The sequence below is a fragment of the Liolophura sinensis genome, chromosome 3 (assembly GCF_032854445.1).
Source record: "Liolophura sinensis isolate JHLJ2023 chromosome 3, CUHK_Ljap_v2, whole genome shotgun sequence".
NCBI lineage: Eukaryota > Metazoa > Mollusca > Polyplacophora > Chitonida > Chitonidae > Liolophura > Liolophura sinensis.
Window position 1 is genome coordinate 15,590,893 of NC_088297.1, and position 21,596 is coordinate 15,612,488.

General features: G+C 38.6%; 1 protein-coding gene across 1 annotated transcript; it reads right to left on the bottom strand.

Moving 5' to 3' along the window:
- Nucleotides 1-354: 354 nt before the first annotated feature.
- LOC135464214 (zinc finger C2HC domain-containing protein 1B-like) lies at nucleotides 355-21,365 on the bottom strand. The gene is made up of 9 exons (XM_064741718.1): nucleotides 21,348-21,365; nucleotides 13,118-13,194; nucleotides 12,491-12,613; nucleotides 11,584-11,722; nucleotides 10,245-10,393; nucleotides 9,275-9,371; nucleotides 7,183-7,277; nucleotides 5,734-5,945; nucleotides 355-2,599 (listed from the first exon to the last, which is right to left on the bottom strand). Exons 1-9 carry the CDS (start codon nucleotides 21,361-21,363, stop codon nucleotides 2,350-2,352), a joined length of 1,158 nt encoding a protein of 385 aa, XP_064597788.1. The 5' UTR covers nucleotides 21,364-21,365; the 3' UTR covers nucleotides 355-2,349.
- Nucleotides 21,366-21,596: the final 231 nt, after the last annotated feature.

Here is a 21,596-nt window from a genome sequence, read left to right on the forward strand (position 1 = left end):
TTATTTACAGTACATAAATTTGAATGTTTATCGTGAAAAAGAAAATAGAATGTCATGCCCGAAGCTTACCTATACAATAGCTATAAAACAAGCCCATTCGCTTGTACTCCTGTACTCTTTCACTGTCAATTAACAGGACAGAGTTTGACCCTAAACCCCTGTTCTGAACTTCAGGCTGTAAAAGAAAGTAACCCTGTCTAACAAATTTTATACTGAGGATAATTATTAACTCAAAATTTATTAGATGGGATGTGATCTGTTGTCCAGCATTGTCTAGTATATAACCATTGTTAACATATATGGCACAAAATCATTTTAAGAGAAGGTTATTTAAATGTTATTCCAAAAAAAAAAAAACAAGTGGAAAATGGCATGAACAATGGAAAAAACAACAGGAACCTAGTATATATTTTTATTTAACACTCAAAATTGTATGTCAACGTGTGACACATTACACATGAACACGTATAAAATGTACATGTACATGTATAGCGATGCTTTTCTACCTCCAGTACAAGAGATTGTTACACTTAAATTAGATACAATTTCTGATGTTGTATGACTATAAAAAGTACACCCATCAATATGTATCCCAACTGACATGGCCAATGTGTTTAGGTCTTGAACATACATCTACAGTTCCATACACATTTCCATACAAAATATCACACAGAATAAAACAAAGTTGGAAAGTGCTGTATGACAACTAACTATACTTTAGTTATAACTACAAGAGTGTAATTTCTGCCCATGGCAATGCAGTTCTATGTAATTTTTAAAACTATAAAACACATAAAAAAAAAATTAAATAATTAAAAGCACATGTAATAGAGCTTCAAAAAACAAATTAAAAAAGAAAATAAATTAACTTTTTGTGACCAATATTAAATTGATTTTCACATATCTGAATACAAAAGTGATTGAGACGGTATATGTACATGTATTATGCGATGAGTTTGTTATACCATTCGCAGGGTGTCATTCTACATGTTCTAGGTCATTTCTAAGGTGGCAATAAAAAAAAACAACATTACATATCACTCAAACTTATAATCATGTGAACTCAAGTTGAAGAGCCAGCACGTAAAAAGAGATACTAGCATTTGTAACTAAGCTTACCAGCTGGGGATTTGTCTTTTGAACCAGCAATTTCTGGGTTTTTTTAGTCCAAGTAGCTTACACTAGACTAAAGGAAAATTACCCCAGCCCAGTCCAGATTATCTCAGTTCACACTGTTACACTCAATGAACCAGTAGGTCACATGTTCAAATCCAGCTTAGGCTGGTTTGGCAACATGCTTTCTATTATTCTATAATTGATGAGTTAACAATAAATAGACCTAGTCAACTTTATAACGATCTGCAAACAGTATGACAAATCTTTGAAAGACTTCAGAAATTCATAATTCTTTGTGCTCCACTGTTCAAATCTTTACATATCTGGAATCCATTATATAACTTATTCATTTTTCTTACATGCCATGTACAAGACAGTTTACAGCATTATACATAATTTAAAGTATTAAACCCAAACACAGCAACATTTAGCACATGTTGCAAGACCAATATTGGCGAAGGTCATGTAGTTCTACAACACCTGGCAAACTGAGGGACACTTTTTATATCAACAGTTGAAAATAATCTGATTCTGAAAGGGAAAATTTGTGGGCTGGCTGTACATTTAACTGCACCTGATATCTACATGTATAACAGATAATACTTTCAGATTATGTCACATTTATGCAAAATACCAACGGCCAACATCTTTTCACAACTTTGTCCACCTCGTTTGTTAAACTTGTATGTACAGAGAATTTTACCACAAGGAAAACAGTGGAACGGACCACAGTTTCTTGCAATTTCGATTTCAAATTACAGTTGCTAGCATTTTTTGGTGTGATTAGCAAAATTAATTTCTTATAAATATATTTTTTTAATCTATAGTAATAAATAACATTCTATCAGTTATAATGTTACACTGATGTCATTTCTGAGAAAAGTTACACAGGCTTGTAAAGGTAGGATATGTTTTAGAGGACCTGAACTAAAACCACAGGGTCATCATAACATATAAGACATACTCCTGACCCCTTAGGGTCAATATAATCAGCGTGATTTCTGACACTTCAAGGTCATTATTATACACTTGACTCCTCACCCTTCAAGGTCATTATTTCAAGCATGAGCTCTGACATGTCTGACACATCAATGTCATTATACACTTAACCCTTGACCCCTCAAGGTCATCATTACAAGTATGGCCTCTGACACCTCAAGGTCATCGTTATAACTTGACCCCTGAACCATTAAGGTCATTATTAAAAGCATGACCTCTGACCCCTTAAGGTCATTATGAGATGGTCATTCGGCGTACCCCACACTCACAACAGAACTTAGCAGTGTAGACTGGGTACTTGGTTCCACACTCGTGACAAAACCGTGCCCCTGCGCTCCCCTGACGTCCGGCAGAGGATCCCCCACCATAGTAACCATTACTCTCGCTACTGCCATAGTTCTGTTCAGGAGAACTGTAAGCATTACTGGAGTTAGACTGTGACCTTGACCCCACGCTCGTCTGGCTGTAGCCTCGCTGTGGACCCCTGAAACAAAACAAGTAAACCAAAAATATAATGAACAATGATAATTTATTTATTTATTTATTTATTCGATTTCACTTATATGACGGAGGGTGGCATTAAGGTGGAAGGAAACCAAGCAGACCCCAACAGAAACCTACGACCATCCGCAGGTACATGTAGCTGGTGGACCTTCCCACATAGGGTCGGAGAGGAAGCCAGTATGAGCTGAACTTGAACCCACAGCAATCACATTTGTGAGAGGCTCCTGGATCGTTGCGCCGCACTGCAGGTTAAACACATCATTTAGCCACTGCAATAATAATTGTGTACTACACATGTACATGTAAAATGTATTATCCTGCATCCGACAAAATACTGAGTAGGTTATCTCCCTTTGTTGGGTTGTGACTAAAATGGTCACATTGCTGAAGCGATTCACCTGTACATCGGTCTTTTGCACTGAAACTAATAGAATGCTGCAACTGACTGCCTTTTTCACCATAATGCTGATATTTGACTATAATTAATACAATCAACAATTAGTTTGCAGAACTTAATGTAGATCTCCTATTAAGCAACACTGATATATAGGTAATTGCTGATGAATTACTAGACTAATAAAAATATGCAAAATACAAAATGAACTTCACTGTAAAAATAACTAATAAAATACGTAATAATCAATAAGTAACAACCGATATCAAAAAATATAACTGGTGACAACTGTCTCCCCTCACAAGATACCTAAAAAAGCCTCCTAAAATAAAAAGCATGCGTACATGCATTATGGCAAGTGTGGTATGGCAGTCAGGTTGTGGGGGGAGGAAAGAAGAGTGCCCAGAGGAAACCACAGTGCCCAGAAGAAACCACTGTCCTTGGACAAGCTGACAGGTATATCTGTCGAGAGCTGGATTTAAGTCACTGACTTTACTGGGGCATACAAAACGGATCAGCCGAGGCAAAAAGTCCACTGAACTATGAACATGCATTTTCCCTGGAAACACCTAAACAATATTATTAACACTATGAAAATAAAGTTAGGAAGGTTGTTAGCATCAATATGATACATAGGAGAGTAATTAACATTAATATTATCACAAAATGCCATAACTACATGAAACAGATATCAGTATTTTACTTGGTTTATTTATTTATTTGATTGGTATTTTACACGGTACTCAAGAATATTTCATTTACATGACGGCGGCCAGCATTATGGTGGGAGGAAACCGGGCAGAGCTCTGGTGAAACCCATGACCATCCTTCCCACACACAGAAGATACCAGTACACCTAATTCATGTTACATGAAGGAAATAATACCCCAATATCCATTACAGTACGTTTATAGGGTGCAAAAGTCTAATGTTCCAGGAAAACCAAATTGGCTGCGGCCCACATCCTGAAAGTCGAAAACAGGAAACTTCTAGCCTGGGCTATTGGCTGGAAGTTAGTAAATGTGGCAGTACGATTGGCAAACAATGCCTACATATGGTTCTCAGATACGTATAGGGTTGTTGTTAGCATGTTTGTACATGTGTCCTACCATATAAAAGCACAAATCAATCTGAGTGTAACAATGATTGTAAACTATAACTTTCCTAAGGTCTCCACGATCTGTCTTGAAATTAAGCAGCCTTCAGTGATGACGTCAATGGTGACAGCTGTCCTAACAACTCTGTGAGGGCAAGAGCCTGATTGGGGATGGGGTGGACATCAAGGGTGTCATTTTTAAAGACTTCCAATCATTGCCAGTTAATATGCATAAAATAGAGGTTATCAATAGATACAACACATGCCTCAAAAAGGAAAAAGACAAATTTCATTTCTTGAGCATAACTTGGGCATGTTCTTCATTTTATTCAAAAACTATTATCTTGATTTTAAAATTCCTTTTCATGTGTCCCATAACATGCTCAAAAAAAATTTAATTATGATGTCATTTACATGTAGCTGACACCTGCCAATCACACTGAAGTCCACACCCACTAAATGCTAATGTTTCTGACCAGTGAGTAAAGACTGCCTATAACTACAGTAGATCACTACAATGTACCTCAATGATTTAGCTGACACCTGCCAATCACACTGAAGTCCACACCCACTAAATGCTAATGTTTCTGACCAGTGAGTAAAGACTGCCTATAACTACAGTAGATCACTACAATGTACCTCAATGATTTAGCGGACACATGTCATTCAAACTGAAGACCACGCCCACTAAATGCTAATGTTTCTGATCAGTGAGTAAGACTGCCTACAACTGCAGAAGATCACTACAATGTGCATCGATCGTTTAACAGACACTTGCCATTCAAATTGAAGACCACTCCCACTTTGCTGGCTCTGCTGGCCAAAACTACAACCAGATTGTAACAAGCAAAGTCTGAGAAGGTATATTTCCACACAAAGGTTGCAAAAATTGTGATTGGGTCAAGTTAGTGTTCAAACAGAATCGGAGGGACCATAAAATGAACATTTGCTCAAAATTTTATCCAACTTTTGTCACAATACTTGGTGCAGTTATTGGTGCACAGATACCAAACACTGATGTAATGACAAACAGACAAACCCAAATTAATATACTTCAGGCCACAACAAACAAAGTTTTGTATCATGGGCTGGAGGAATCTTTTTCAATGTCAGAAAGCGGTATAAAAATAAAACTGAACAGATCACCTAATTTGTGGGAAATGTGGACAGTCAGCAATTTTTCTTCTTTAATATATATTTACATGACTGGAAAGCCTTAAAAAGCAAAAAGAGGTAGATTCACAGTTCCATTTTTCTTCTATTTTTGGATTTTTTTAGTGTCAGCTCATCCGTAAAACACAAATTAAAAACTGGTTTTGCCTCGCTCTGCTTTTGTGGAAGCTTGGAACAAAATGCAGTCTGGGTGTCAGTTCCACCAGATAATCTGCCTTTGTCTTGACCAATCAAATGCAAGATCATGTGATTCAAATTTTATATAATATGATGAGAGTCTCCTCTAAGATCAATAGAACTCTTAGAATCAGGCAAAATGAGTCATGTATGAAAGTTTAGCTGTCACATACAATATATACAGGCAACAAAATGGCCGTCTAAAACCTTAAAGTTGCAATCCAAGGCTGTAGTGTCAATTCTATATTAGAACACAAGATAAGACTTCACTCACCGTAATGCCCCTGGTTTGTTAGAGCCTGGGCTATTCTGACCTCCCCCATACTTGTTCATTGTTCCGCCTGGTGGGCGCCTCATTTTGGCATCCTTCCTTGCCTCCTCATAAGCTCGAGCATCGCGCCCCGTCCTCAATGCGCGACCAGATGCAGATCCAGGAGCCGGGATGCGTCCATAGTTGTCAACATCATCACTGCTACCATATACACTCTGTAACAAGACAAGACTGTAAAAATTTATCCTATGTTTATTTACTTTTTTTTTTACATATTTACATATTCTTGATGAGCTTGGATTTGAATGTCACAAAACAAAATGATTCTTTTGTATGACGTCCGGGTATCTGAATGTGAAATATCAAAATGTAACAACATCTAACCTGTAAAATAACACTTTTACCAACAAAGGAAATAATTTCACCTATATAAATAATAAATTCATTTTTTTTTACATTAACAGTGTATTTAAGGATATGTCATAGGACTGGACAAAACTATTAACGGTTTATGAGTAGAGTTAACAGAAATGCCCAGGGAATAAAACCAAGGCCCTTTGTTAGCACTCTGACAAACTTTCCGACATCAAGATTCAGCCTACACACCAACAGCTAAATTAGAATTCAACATGGTTGGTGAGGGTTAATTGGCTACGGTAAAGAACAATGCTTCAGACAGCACAGTGAAAACTTCTGTGGCCACCGAAAAGCGTCAATAATTATTCTCTATGGCGGCCTGGAAGCTAGAGGTTACATGATCTCTGGTATTACTAATAACAGAAGAAGTGGATGAAGAAAAATGTCCTTGCAATGTTATAACACAAGAAAATGGCAAATCTGAAATCACTGTCAGCAATAGTGTATTCATACAGTTTTCAGCTTCCAGATAGTCTGAGTATTTCTGTAGAGCTTACACAATGTTTTATTGTAAAATCAGGGCTTATTGGTTGCCAACAGAGTGGCAAATGTGGCCCTTTTTCCCTATGCCCCAACATTGGGTAGTCAGGGGCCTCCGTGGCCGAGGTGGTTAGCACACCAGTGCTGCGCAATGACCCAGGAGCCTTTCACCAATACGGTCGCTATGAGTTCAAGTCCAGCTCATGCTGGCTTCCTCTCCGGCCGTACGTGGGAAGGTTTTTCAGCAAATTGCCGATGGTCATGACTTTCCCCCGCATTCTGCTGAGTTTCCTCCCACCATAATGCTGTGTAAGTGAAATATTCTTGATTACAGAGTAAAAGGCTATTCATACAAATAGATAAATATACATGTGGTGGTCATTTTCTTTTCAACCAAGCTAGGACAGTAACATGACCTCCAACTTCCAGGCCGTCTTACAAAAATGGTCAAGACACCTTAAAACACCTACGACTTGATCATTTGCTACATATGACCTATGATCTAATTCACTTTGAACTTTGGCCTGACCCACATATATCTGACCTCTGACTGACCTGATTACTGTTTCTGCTGGTGCCAGGAGACTGCCTATAGTCACTGTCACTGCTGGCACTGCCACCCATCCTCCCTGCTCGCGATGATACAGTACCTGTGGGTGGAAATTACATGATGATTGCTCGAGTGACAATATAGTGCTAAACCAATGTTCCACATGCTTTGTTTCCGATATTATGAGTCATGGATGAAACCTGCTGTAAATCTTCAAACTTTTCAACCACTAAAGCACTTTTTTGAGAGGAATTTATGCATACAATTATTATGAAAATGGCACCAAAAATGATTTGTTTGTGCCATTAAAGTTGCACGCTTGGTAAAACTGTGCAAATTTTTTCTCTGCATCCCATAGTTCTCTCAGAATGTTAAAAAATATTGGTCACAGAGGAGGTTGAAAAGGTTGAAAAATTAGGGTACATAAATGTGTTATGATGAGACAAACTGCCAATCTATGAATGGCTGTGGACGTCCCCAGGGCTGGCCACTGTCGTATGAGTGAAATATCCTTGAGTACGGCATAAAACATCAATCAAATAAATAAAGTACATACATGTGCTCAGAAAATGCCTTAAAAATGAAAGTGTGCTGACCAGGCAATCCAAGATGGTGGACACCAGCAATACAATGGGTGGCGAAAATCATTTTGAAGTGTCCCTATGCTGACCCAAATTCACAGTAAGCATATGAACTCTACTGAGTAAGTAGCTACAGTATTAAAGCATGCATGAACTCAGTAAAGTCACAGTAAGCAAGAACTTGAATGAGTGAAGTCACAGTAAGCATGGACTCTACTGAGCAAAGCCACACTAAGCATGAACTCTACTGAGTAAAGTCACAGTAAACATGAACCTGATTGAGTAAAGTCACAGTAAGTCACTTAAGGCGGCAACAAGTACCATTTTTAAAGTCCTTGATATGACCCAATCCAAGCTGATCGTGGGTCTAGCAACTTCGAGTTGGACACACTAACCATTAGGGCATCAAAGTGGTCCTCTTGCATTATGATATGTATGTTTATGTTTAATCACCAACATTCAGAATACAAATGTATACAAAGATATAAGAAAGAAGATACAGTAGACTCTCTGTAAACTGATCATACCCAGCACCAAAGAAAAATGTCGGTTTAGACAAGATGTCAGTGTATTAAACATGGGTAAGCAGCCTACAACAACAACAATATATGTACTGTACATACGTATAGGTTTAATTAAACTTGTTAAAGAGCACAGTGATGCATAGCAACAAACTATGGAAAGAAGCTTTACTTTATTACAAACGCATAATTACTATACAAAAAATCGAACTTTATCACTCAAGTTCATTTCCACACGGAGATGCTTTGCTGGTCTACTGGCCATGGTCGGACGTTGTCGGCAATAGCAGGGAAAATTGTGACGGCAACTGTTATTTGAGTCATTTTTATTCAGTCACTGTGTGACTAGACACTGATCTCCACAGGAGGTATGGTACAATATCAAGACAGGAGATCACCACCTGCTGAAGCAGGGAAAGGTTCACATCAGCTGATTATCTCCCTTCCCAGTGATCTTCAGTCATTTGGCGAGCAGGCAAGTTGAAGCCAAACTCAGACTCTGTTGGACGTCGTGCGACACGCTGCGTCGGATTAGACAAGACAGATTGACACTCACTGGAAATGTTTGTATTACAAACCACAGTCGGTGTTAAGAATAGACAAGAATCGGTTTACTGAAGGCAATTAACATTACTGCCAAATGGAGCAGAAAATGGACCATGAAATGTTGTCGGTTTTGACAAGAAGTCAGTTAATAAAGGTGTTGGTGTTGAGAGAGTCCACTGTATTAGTAAACATAAATTTATGATTATAAACAAATGGTTCCATGACTGCGAGACAGGAAAAAAATTCGGGAGGACTTCTATCCTGTTAGAAGGTCAAACCAATTAAATGTGCTTTGACATGTTTGAAATGTAAACTTTGGGTGTCACATGGTCCTAGCAAACTTAAATTTCATTAACCCGGTTTCTTGGCTGTTAACAATATTTAAAAAGCCATATCTCAATGTTGCTAAATATTATACTACAGAGCTTCTCTAACACCCAAATACTCACCTGTAGACCTGTAGCCCGGAGCTCTTATCCCTGATGGAGCTGCTCCGGGGTCTGCAGCCGCTGAGGTGTGTTTGCTCTTGGGGCGAGGCGCTTGATACTGTGTGGATTAGAATAGGAAGGCTGTGACGAGACAACTGCATGAATGAACATGTGTTTATAAAGAAGCAGGTAAAACAAGAAAAAAAAACAAAGTATTTCCCACAATAAGCAACAAATATTCACCAGTTTTCTTACTAGTTAATTTAATTTTGTCTTAAGCATGGGGAGCCCTGAGTAATTTTTCATTCCTACCTTTGTGATGACACTTTGTGGATAAACTGATTACGTGGTAGTCATAAACATACCCCTCACATTGCATTCGTTGCTCCCTATGTTCTCTTTACATCCCTGCCACCACTAGGTTGGTTTGACCTCTGGGGCCTGCGCGATGCATGTGGGCTTGTTTTGGCTTTGCCTTACCACTGGTGTCCTCGTGCAGAGCTATTTAATCAGCCTTCACTGATAAAATTGTTTCAGGTTATAATCTTGTTGTGCATACTTCTGACAGAGAGACTGGTGTATAAAATATTGTTAGAAACAAAAGAATGAAATAAAATTTTGTATTTTATGACATCACTTCCTGCCTCATCACCCTGACCTCAGTGACCTTGGCGTTAATGTTTCTGTACAAGAATTTACTTGCGATGGCAGTGAAGTAAAGTGAACATAGAGAGCAACGCATGTGCTGTCAGGTGTATGAGTCATGCACTGCAAGAGTGTGTACTATGGTCATTGCAGCTTGGATCCAAATTGCCAACACCTGAGAAAAGGTACTCCACAACTTTTACAACATATGACTATGGTGGCAAATCTGAACATCCTGTTCGCCACACCCAAGATGAACAGCAGAAGATGAAAATTGTCAAATCCTTCGCACTCCAATAAATCTTTCGCATTCCACTGGAGAAACGTACAATCGTCAAGGTCATACCTGGAGTCTGGCATTCTGTTTAGCCTTAGCGTTAGGGTTAGGGGAGGGCTTGTTCCCCAGCCTTTTCTGCTGCTCCTTACAGAAGGGGATGTGTCGCTCCGCAGCTGTCTCATTGAACCGCCGGCTGCAGTGAGGACACTGGACATAGTCTGTGGACAAACAACCACACACGATATTATCACAGTCAAGGGGCAAAGTGCAGATTCCGCTGCACAATTTCTGATCGTGAACGGTAGATCCAGGGTCAATCCTGGATTGAGTCACACCTAAGACCTTAAAAGAGAAAGTTGTAACTTCCTTGCCTGGCGTTCAGCATGAAGGGGATAGTGCAACAACTTGTTGACCCGTATCAGTATAATGGCTCGGGTGGGGCGGCTTACTTGCCTTCGGTAAGTCATTTCAGTGAAGCAGCACTAGATAAAAGAGCAGTGGAAATCTAACCTGCAACAAGGAGGCACGTTACATGCACTCTAAGGATTCCTTCATCGTCATATGACTGAAAAATTAAGTACGACGTTAAACCCCAAGCACTCACTCACTCACAATTTTTGACAGAAGTCAAAACCTTGTCACATTGATAAGTGTAGCCTGTCAAATCAGTGCTTTATTTGTACATTTTTTTAATGGTACTGAAGTTAGTTTTACTTACAATGGCTACTGTCAACATATTTACCAGTTTATAATATAGCAGTTATTATTATTACTATACATCCAATGCTGCACATTATTATCTGTGATTTAGGAGTTAAAGACGTTTGGGGATATGGGGGAATTCAAAAGAAATTAAAGCTGTTATGTTCCTAACAGCAATACCGGTGGCCAACTTGTATGTCAAATAAGAAAACGCTATGAAAGTAATGCACTTACATGTAACTAATTTGACATGATCGGAAAAATTAAGCTTTTGAAAACATGTGATTACCAACCGATGCTAACACACATAACGATGAACAGCTTTATTCAACTGCCAAAGTACACAGACAATGGACAATTCAACACATTCAAACTGCATGTACAAACTGTAACAGTATTTACAAAAACAGGCAACATGGAGAAAAAGCATGACAAAAATGTAAAATAATCAACTGGGTTTGAACACCACAATACCAGATATCACATACAATGCGTCTAGAGCTGAAAACCACCACAGCGTCTTGATCGAGTTAGGCCTTGGTGATCACCGCACCTGGTTAAGTATGTAAATTTCAGGTTGCTTGACACATGGTGTGCATTGACCCCACTTTAGTGCCCCACCTGGTTTGCTTGGGCTCAGTTCAGTTTTCAGAGATATGGGTTTAACTTTATGGAGGGTGGGATATTGTGGGTTATTTAAACTTACCTGGGTTTATGGAGGGTGGGGGAGGGGGAGGTAATGGTCCCCCTGAAGCCACAGCCACCTGGGCATTCTTAGCGGCTCGGATAGAGTTGATGAAGTCCTGATGTTTAGCTCTCCAGTTATTCTTTTTCACAGGAACTTCCTACAGATACATGTGAAAATGAGAGTGGAAAATGTGATAGAGACAGTCAATGAACATATGTACATGTACGTGTAAAACATTACACACTTAAATATTACTTCCAGGGATACAGGACTGATTCTGATTGGCTTATGCTGGAGATACAGTTTCCTGGTTAAATCTTACAGCCTTGGTCACACATGAAGAAATGTACCATACCTAAACTTCAGCTTAGGCAAGGCATAGTCTGGACTTGCCTATCTCTCATACGAGCTAATCAAAAATGAAACTGTATCTCCTGAAAGAACAGGGCAACATAGGACTTATTTAATTGTATATAATTATTTATTTATTTGGTGGTTGTTTAAAGCCGGTTGATTTTTTCACTCATATATGGGAGGTCAGCTGTATGCACTGGGTAAAGGAAACTGGAATACCTCAGGTAAACAGCAAGCCTTATACATTTATTTATTTATTGTTTGATTGGTGTTTTACGTGGTCCTCTAGAATATTTCACCTCCACGACGACTGCCAGCATTTTGGTGGAAGTAAAACGGGCTGAAACCCCACGACAAACCGCAGGTTGCTGGCAAATCTTTCCGCATATGGCCAGAGAAGAATCCAGCAATAGTTGGAAGTGAACTCAAGGTGACCGCATTGGTGGCAGGCTCCTGGGTCATTACACATTTACGACATTACATATAACTGTATTAGTGCCTATTACATCATACATTTCACAAGCATTTTGCCAACAGCCAAATTTGACAAACACCTAATCTGTGATTTTACCTTTTTCTGAGACTGTTTGAGTTGTTTTAGATTCAGTTCCCCCTCGATCGTCCTCTGTTTGGATGAATCAAACACCTTTCTCTTCTTGGCCGTAGATTTCTGACATGGCCCTTTGTGTCTTTCCTGGTCAGGAGAATAGAACACATATTCAAATGCACAATAATACTATTACAACATCCTTAATTCAGTTTGGGAGGAAAGAAAATACTTAAATATATTGTGATCATAGGGAAAAACGAGGAAAAAAAAAGCAACAAAGAAACAAACTAACAAAAAAAGTTTGCCAAAAGGCAGAATTCAATCTGGTTGGGAACACACATATCATTACCACATATTAGTACTAAACAAATGTATGTAGTGAGTCTTAATTTTGCAACTTCCCATGGCTGGACTTGAACCTATGACAAGTGTGACTGGTAATCAGTGAATATGTAAAAGAGGACAGGGAGTGGGGGGGTTCCATCATGATGAACACGGCAACCTTTACAAATGTATTAAAATAAATTCAGTCCTGTTTAAATCACCAAAAAACCCTTATGCAAATTAAAATGACTTTAATTGTTTGAAACATCATACTCGTCCAAACCATATATTTAACTTGAGCACTGACCAAGGAGCTGTACTTACCAGAGATTCGGGTATGAACTTCCTGCCACAGAAAGGACAGGGTGTCCTGAAATCTGTTCCTTCTGACCCCGCATACTCTGAAACAAAATAAACGTACAAAGTGTATCCAATACCGGCCCGGTATTTAATGTTATTTAACAGTTGAATTTTAACGAGGAAACAGTTAAGGACTGTCTTCAACTTCTTGTCACAATAGTGACTGGTCCCGCAAACATTGGAATCTATATGTACACGTACAAAATCCATGCTAAACCTAAGAGCCAATATTGCATCCACACTTGACAGCAATGCCCGAACCTTAACCAATGGGCTGCAATACTCAGTTATGCCAAATGACCAAGATATAGGCACTGTGCCATCTCGATACCATCTAAAGGGGCAACAACTCAGCAGTGTAATTCAAAGAACTCTATCACTGAGTCAAGTAATGAGTTACATGTATACATATCACAAAGTTATCTCCCCTTAGCCAACATCTTCATAGTGCCACAGTAAGCTCTTCCATAGGATTCAGTAGGCAGTTACAGGACTACAGTTGCAGTTCTATACTTCTCCCAAAGCGGACACTCTACCAACTGTCCAATCGGGACCGGTATATCCAGGATCAATCCTGGGCCGAGTCACATCTAAGGCTTCCTCACTTGGCATTCAACATGAAAGGGGTAGTGCAACGACTGGTTGACCCATATCAGTATAATGGCTCGGGCAGGGAGGCTTACATACCTTCAGTAAGTTGTCTCAGTGAAGCAGCACTAGATAAAAAAGCGGCGGAAATCCGTCCTGCAACAGGGAGGCAACAGGGAGGCACAGTACATGCACTAAGGATTCCTTCGTCGTCATATGACTGAAAAAACTGTTAAGTATGACGTTAAACCCCAAGGACTCACTATACAAAATTGAGCAAATACAGTACCCATCTACTCTGACCTATGCTCCCATTCTACTTCAATTAAATCTGTCTGTTAGCTAGCTATGCTTTTCTTGTGTAGTCTTCTCCTCAAGAAATATAAAGAATTTATTGATTTGATTGGTGTTTTATGCCATACTCAAGAATATTTCACTTATACGACAGCGGCCAGTATTATGGAGGGTGGAAACCAGGCAGAGCCAGGGGGAAACCCACGACCATCCAAAGGTTGCTGACAGACCTTCCCACGTACGGCCGGAGAGAAAGCCAGGATGGAAATATAAAGAAAGCCCTGTTCATCTTGGTATTTAAATGGGCCAAAATGAGTATTATTTCCCTGATAAACTGGCTAAGACTTGCTCAAACTAACTGGAGGTACAAGTGAGCTGATTGTGATGACATTGTCATTACCCTACATGAACCTGCACCTTATTCCTCAACTTTTCGCACAGCAAAGACCAACTTTTTTTAATTTGATTTTGGGCCAATTTCAGGGCTTCACAGAAAGTGTACAGTAATTTTATCAGTCTACGTAGAATAATGCCTTCTGAATATGCTTAAATAAACACCTTGCAAACATGCAAAAAGGATAAATTCCTACAAAAATGTACATACACTGAAGGTGTTCTGTAATTCTTCAACCTTTTTGCCTGATTGCAAGGTGTTTATTCAAGCTTATTCTGAATACATTATTCTGTGTGGATATTCTGAGTACTGATAAAATTATACTTTTTGCGAAGCGTTAAAACTGACCATTCCACGCATCAAATGTAGTTTTTCCTCCAAAATCAAATTACAAATGTGAATACTTCACCAAAAGTTGTTCTTTCATGCACGAAAAGGTCGAGGAAATGGGGTGTATACACATTACAGCCTACCTACTATTGTTAACATAATGAAAGACTTTTGTATACAGTAGCTGGTAGACAAGGCATGGTAATGGCCAGCATGGTCAATGATTCTGGACAGACTAAAAAATTAGTACACTGACAAACTCAAAATGCTACATGTAGAGGCTAACAGTGTATTGGTCACTGGTCAATCTTAAAATGCATTTCTGGCTTCTATGACACTCACAGAGGCCTACTTAATTTTGCAACCATGGTTGTACACACAGCCTAGTTTAATTAATGTTTCTAAATTGAGTGAGTGAGTGCTTGGGGTTTAACTTCGTACTTAACACTTTTTCAGTCACATAACGACGAAGGAGTCCTTAGAGTGCATGTAATGTGCCTCCCTGTTGCAGGACGGATTTTCACTTCTTTTTTATCTAGTTCTGCTCCACTGAGACGACTTACCAAAGACAAGTAAGCCGCCCCACCCGAGCCATTATACTGATAAGGGTCAACCACTCTTTGCAGTATCCCCTTCATGCTAAATGCCAAGCAAGGAAATTGCAACTTCCTCTATTAAGATCTTAGGCGTGACCAGACCCAGGATTGACCCTGGATTTGCCACCTCCTGACATGGGCGCTCTACGAACTATGCTATCAGGGCCTGTATGTTTTTAATCTGTACCTGACACATGATTCATTTGGATACTGCGCGAATGACACAAAGTAATAGCTCCATATAGCATGTCTAGCACTGCCCTCTTCTACATATGTATATGATTTCTTTTGTCTCACAGAACAGTGACATTCTCCTGTCTCACATTTGACAGTCATACATGGGTAAGTAGCCATTATTCATCCTTTCTTTTTAAACAAACACCACGATATGGCTGAAATATTGCCGCTGTGGCATGATGCCATAATCATTCACTTATTCTTTAAACAAACACCACGATATGGCTGAAATATTGCCTCTGTGGCGCTATGCCATAATAAACAAACACCACGATATGGCTGAAATATTGCCGCTGTGGCATTATGCCATAATCATTCACTTATTCTTTAAACAAACAGGTTTACAATACAAACTTTAAAATTTTTAACTTGACTATGAAAGTCACACGAAGATTTGAGTGTAACTAAATACCGTACACCACCAAACTATTATCTGTGACAAAAAGATATTTAAGCATTACATTTCTTTGAATGCACTATTATGGCATCTGTGAATGCATGTGATGAGATTTTCTAATGATAGGCTGATTTGTCCCCCCAGCAACAGGCTGCTTCCTACTTTGGGCACCTTTTCGGTAGGTTAATTTGGGCTAAATTATTTTCTGGTATTAAGATTTATTTCTTTACTTGATTGGTGTTTTACCCCGTACTCAAGAATGTTTCACAACGGCAGCCAGCATTATGGTGGAAGGAACCAGGCAGAGCCTGGGAAAACCTAAGAGTAACGACCATCTGCAAGTTGCTGTCAGACCTTCCACATACGGCTGGTATAAGAAACCTGAACTGAACGGCTTATATAACAAATTATAGAGTCAAAATCACTTATAATAAATTATTGCAGTCAGTCAACATGAATACCAGTATACAAAATTTTTTGAAAATTTAGGTTAAATTCATCAGGCAATAGTTTCCTTAAAGAGAGACCTTTGTCTCTAACAATACTTTATACCCATGCATTGTCTTTATCTAGAGTATGTACATCCTGATTCTAACCAACACCTAAAACAATTTTATCGACGAATGCTGATTAAATAGTTCCGCGGGAGGAGAAAAGTGATAAGGCTAAAGCCTAAACAACCCCACAAGCATCTCACAGGCTCGAAAGGTCAAGCTTGTCTTTGGTGCAGTCATGTAAGCGAAAGGTAGAGTGCAGCGCATGCAATGTAAGGAGTATGAATTCTGGATTTTTGGGGGTATGCTGCAAGTTGGACATCTCTTATGAAGGGTATCAAAATGTCCTTGTACCTGTATGGCCCTGACAGTGTTATAGCAAAGGAGAGGTGTATTTGATTGTTAGAACACCATATTACACTGAAGACTGATGGTGCAGGTACCCGAGTGCACATGTACGTAGTATTATTTTATATAGCTATAAATGGAGTCCAATGAAATTGTTTGGATTATACCAAGTGGCCATCCTGTAGGAGCAATATAGGATCCCGGAGAGCCGATATTTTTTTTCATATTGTACAGTAGCACATGGAGGTAACTTTATGTGCTAAAAGCATTGGGCGGAGGGCTCAGCTGTGTTTATCGTTTGCTTTCCACATTTCTGTAAATGTGGAATGGGGAACATATTTCATAATTTGATGATTTCCAAATTCCGCAAAATACTAAAGCGAAGATCAAAAGCGACTTAGGAATATGCAAGCGCTGGATACAGAGTGCACTGCCCACAGAGAACAGGGAGATCGAAAGAACTTCCTCCAGAATGGCTGAATCTGTGGGTGTATCTTCGATCATTATTTTTGCGCGAGGTTTAAATCCTCTGACCGGTTCAGGTATATAATAAATTAATCATTGTGAAGTGTTTCGTACAGTACGGAGTGGTATTGTACTCGTTCATGGTGTGTTGGAAATCCGTATTGGACTCAACACCTGGACTTGTATAATACCACTACACAATGTATGAAAGACTTCACAATGTATGAAAGACTTCACAATGTACAAAAGACTTCACAATGTACAAAGAACTCCACAATAACCTGATATGAACATATACATGATTGCTACACAACATACAGCCTGTCTGTGCAAAGTGAGCCTGTGTGAGTGAATGAAAAAAAAAAAAAAAAAAACAGCCTGACAGTTGATCTCAGCTATTACATGTATCGTGACAAATATCTAACTGTTCAGCCCAAAGAAGTACTACTGTTGTACATTTTAGCAGCCCCTGGTGACATGTCAAACATACATGTACAATTACAGGCTACACCCTTAACACACTTAACACTTAACACCCAGTATCCCGTCACCTGTTGACAACAGAAATGTTACCTGAGCTGCAACAAAGAGGACACACCTTCAGTGCTTGACTTGCACTTAACTACCTGTAACTAACATGACTAGGTACAAACAAAGTAAGGTATGCCTACGTGAAACACTTTCATTTTAATAGTATGTTTATGGTGTAATCAAAATTTGGGACCTTTACTGTCTTGCCTTCAAACCAAAGTTTATTAATGATCTGTATTAAAAAAAAAAAAAAAATGAAACCCATGACTATCCGCAGGTTGCTGGAAGACCTTCCCACTTACGGCCGGAGATCTCACAAAGTTACATGTAAATGTAGCACCACTTGAAATATTACTGAATATTATATCTGTATCAAGATTTATTTGTTTTCTTCTTAGAATTGCTTCTTTTCATTAAATTACATGCAATCACATGTAAGAAACCGTGGTGGGCTTTATGGACTAATTTTGAATTCACTTGAAATAACCGATTTATTATAGATCACATGTATTTAGATAAGGTGATGTTTCACTAGTACACTTTATGCACAGTTCATAGACTGAGAATTAAAAGTTTGTGCAAAACACACAGATGACTCCAACACTAACTGTAACTTTTTAACTGAATAAGACAGCATGTTATGTGCAATGCGTGTGTACATATTACCACTGTGTTCAATCCCCATGTTCTCCATTATTAACACCATGCAATATGATAACGAATCCACCAGCATCTGGGGTTAACGTATATCATGGGTTGCTATGGCAACTGGGTAGGGTGTTTTCTTGGCCCGCTGCAGTTAAAACACATGTCATGTACAGTACAGCTGATCCAGGGGCATAAGTAATCTTTTCTGCAGGCTTGATGACTAATTCAGTGAGCATCTGTACACCTATGTACGTTAGCTGACACTTATATCAGACATCCACGGTTACATGTTTGCATGGACTAGTAATTGTGCAGCTTTGGAGCCATATCTAGAAAAAAAAGTTTAAGGTCCTGACCCCAAATTTTACATTGGAACATTCATAAAAAGTTTAACAAAATCAAATTCAAAATGATGAATCTTTACAAAAAATTCTGACTGGAAAAATTTTCCTTCTTCTTTTGACTAATGAAAGAAGTAGGGATTTTTTTTTTTTTTTTTTTTTTTTAGGGAAGTAAGGGTCAAAATGAAAACGAGCTATAATTACACCCAAGTCTTCATAAAGATGACTCTGAAGGCTTGAATCATGCGATGTCAGACGCATATATGATGTCTCATAACTTCACTGCATACAGGATGACCTAATTTTTGTCAAGGTTATCACATTGATACAAGAACTCTGAATATTAAACATGTGACCCCTGTAATTGAGAGGAAAACTTCATTATAATATCTAACAAAATATCCTAAAAAAACTATTACAGTAGCGCCCTTTTTTGGTGGATAAGTCAGCTTATAGCTACTGACATTTTTAAGAAAGACCTTAGTCATTAGACACACATCAATCACCTTTCGGTGTCAATGACAAGCCCATGAAAAAATTGACTACATCATTCTGGCAGATAACATGTATATGTATTTTTTATTTTGTTTTCTATGCTCCATGTACACATTACATGGGGGTGAGAAAAAAATGTGTACTTGCAAACTGACTCACTAAAACAGGCAGCTGAGACAACATGTAATAATTTGGCCTTTTAACTTCTCTTTTATTTATTTATCTGATTGTTATTTAATATCATGATACTCAAGAATATTTCACTAACAAAAATAATGTCCAAATGCACAAGTACCATGGATGGTTTATATTGTCATCACGGCAGGACGAATAGTGAGAGTGATGAAATTTACAAATTTACATGACACTAGATAGCTTTCATACCATCACTTAATTATGCATACAGGCTTGTAACGGATAGCAATGTACATCATTGTGATCACTTTGTCAGGAATTGATCTTAACATCATATATCCCTTGCACACAGGAATTCAACTTTTCTCAAGTGTGTGCAAAGGATATCAGCCTCCATAATGTTCAAATGTCCAGTACATGTTCAGAAAAAGTATCTTGTGAGGTACTGGTATCAAAACCCGAAAAACTGATCTAAGCATGGCTCATATTTACTGATATGCGGAAACTGCTGCCATCCTCAGCCCAGACAACGTGTTCACCTGATTATGGCTTTGTAGCTGTGTTCAGCTACCCCATCGGCAAAGCTCGCTGCATACGCAATACTTAAAATACAAATCCACTTAATACATGGCCTATCTGCAAGCTAAGATATGTATGCATTTTCTGCAAGGATTCTGTAAGACACATCAGTATCTAGAGACCATGTGACTTCCTTAGCAACAAACAAGTTGGGTGAACAAAATGGTCCTTCCAATGTTATTGCATAGGAAAATGCCTATTTTTGAATTGCTGTCAGCAATCTTGTATCCATTGGATTTGTATAATTTTCAGCTCTACTGAGAATCTGACATGTAAAAATATATCACAACGTTTTTAAGTATTCCAATCTACAGAACAGCTCAGCACACAAAAGTTGACAACGATGTTGTTTTGAAAGCTAACTGATGAGTGAAGTAGAAGTATGAAGGGCCAGATGCTTTTAAAATGACGCTGTGACTGTGTTGTTTTTTTTTTTTTCACCACCTGAATGTAAACCACGTATACACGTGTTTAATGAAGATGGTCTGACATTTGTGAGTAAGACACAAAACCGAGATATCACGGAATTACCACTCGTATATGCCATGGAATTGGATAAAAATTAAATAAAAAATAAAATCGAAAAAATCAAATAAGTCGGCGGATGGCTCAGTTCTCATATACATATTTCACTGAGGATAGCTTCTCGGCTGTAAACTAGACCTTACCTAATATTAAAAGTTCACAGCCGATTTCTTGGCTACGATTTCTTGGCTACGGATATCATAATGTGTGTTTTATTTTACACTACCAAACATTGTAACTAATATTCTCACACCATAATGCTTCTATTTTGGCAGGGCAAACATTTCGGAAAAGTAAAATGAACTAAATATCTACTGTAATGTGATGTGACTACAGCATATAACCTTACTGTCATTTCATTTTATTTAAATATAAATCAGCTGTCTCAGTGTTTTGAGACAAGGCAATATTCTCTGCAGATTCAGAAGTTCAACTATAAATATCTTTAACAACGCATGATGACACTTATGTTAGACACATAACACCGACTCAGACTACAACGGGAACTGTCAAAATTGTCAATTCAGATTAGGGTGGGTACGTACATACGCACACACATGTTCAAAAGTATCTGCTTGGATACGTATACACAAATCGTATTTACTTTCTGTATGGGGGAAAGTAGGTCAGCTATCCCGGCTTGACAAGTGTTTCTCGAGGAAGAAAATTAGACGTGACAGTTAAAAATTGTTAACTCACATGCAACGAATGCCGAATATGGCAGTAATGGGGATGTAAATTTAGTTTTGACACATACTTGATCTTTTAAACATTCCTTCAATTTCGTTTCAACTTACCATCGAAGTCTGCCATCGTTCAACCACTAGAGGGCGCTGCAAGTGCACGGCCTCGGTTGGGGATTCGCGCATGCCCAGTGTATAATTGGCCCTCAAATTGAAACCGTGAAGATCCCGTCCTTATCGTAGTTTATATATGTTCAGTTTACTCAATTTCATCCTTTTGGATTTCTCGATTCTGTTAAATGTCCATGAAATTGCACAGTGGCTGTCAAAATACTCATCAATGTTGTTGTCCATCCATTGCGG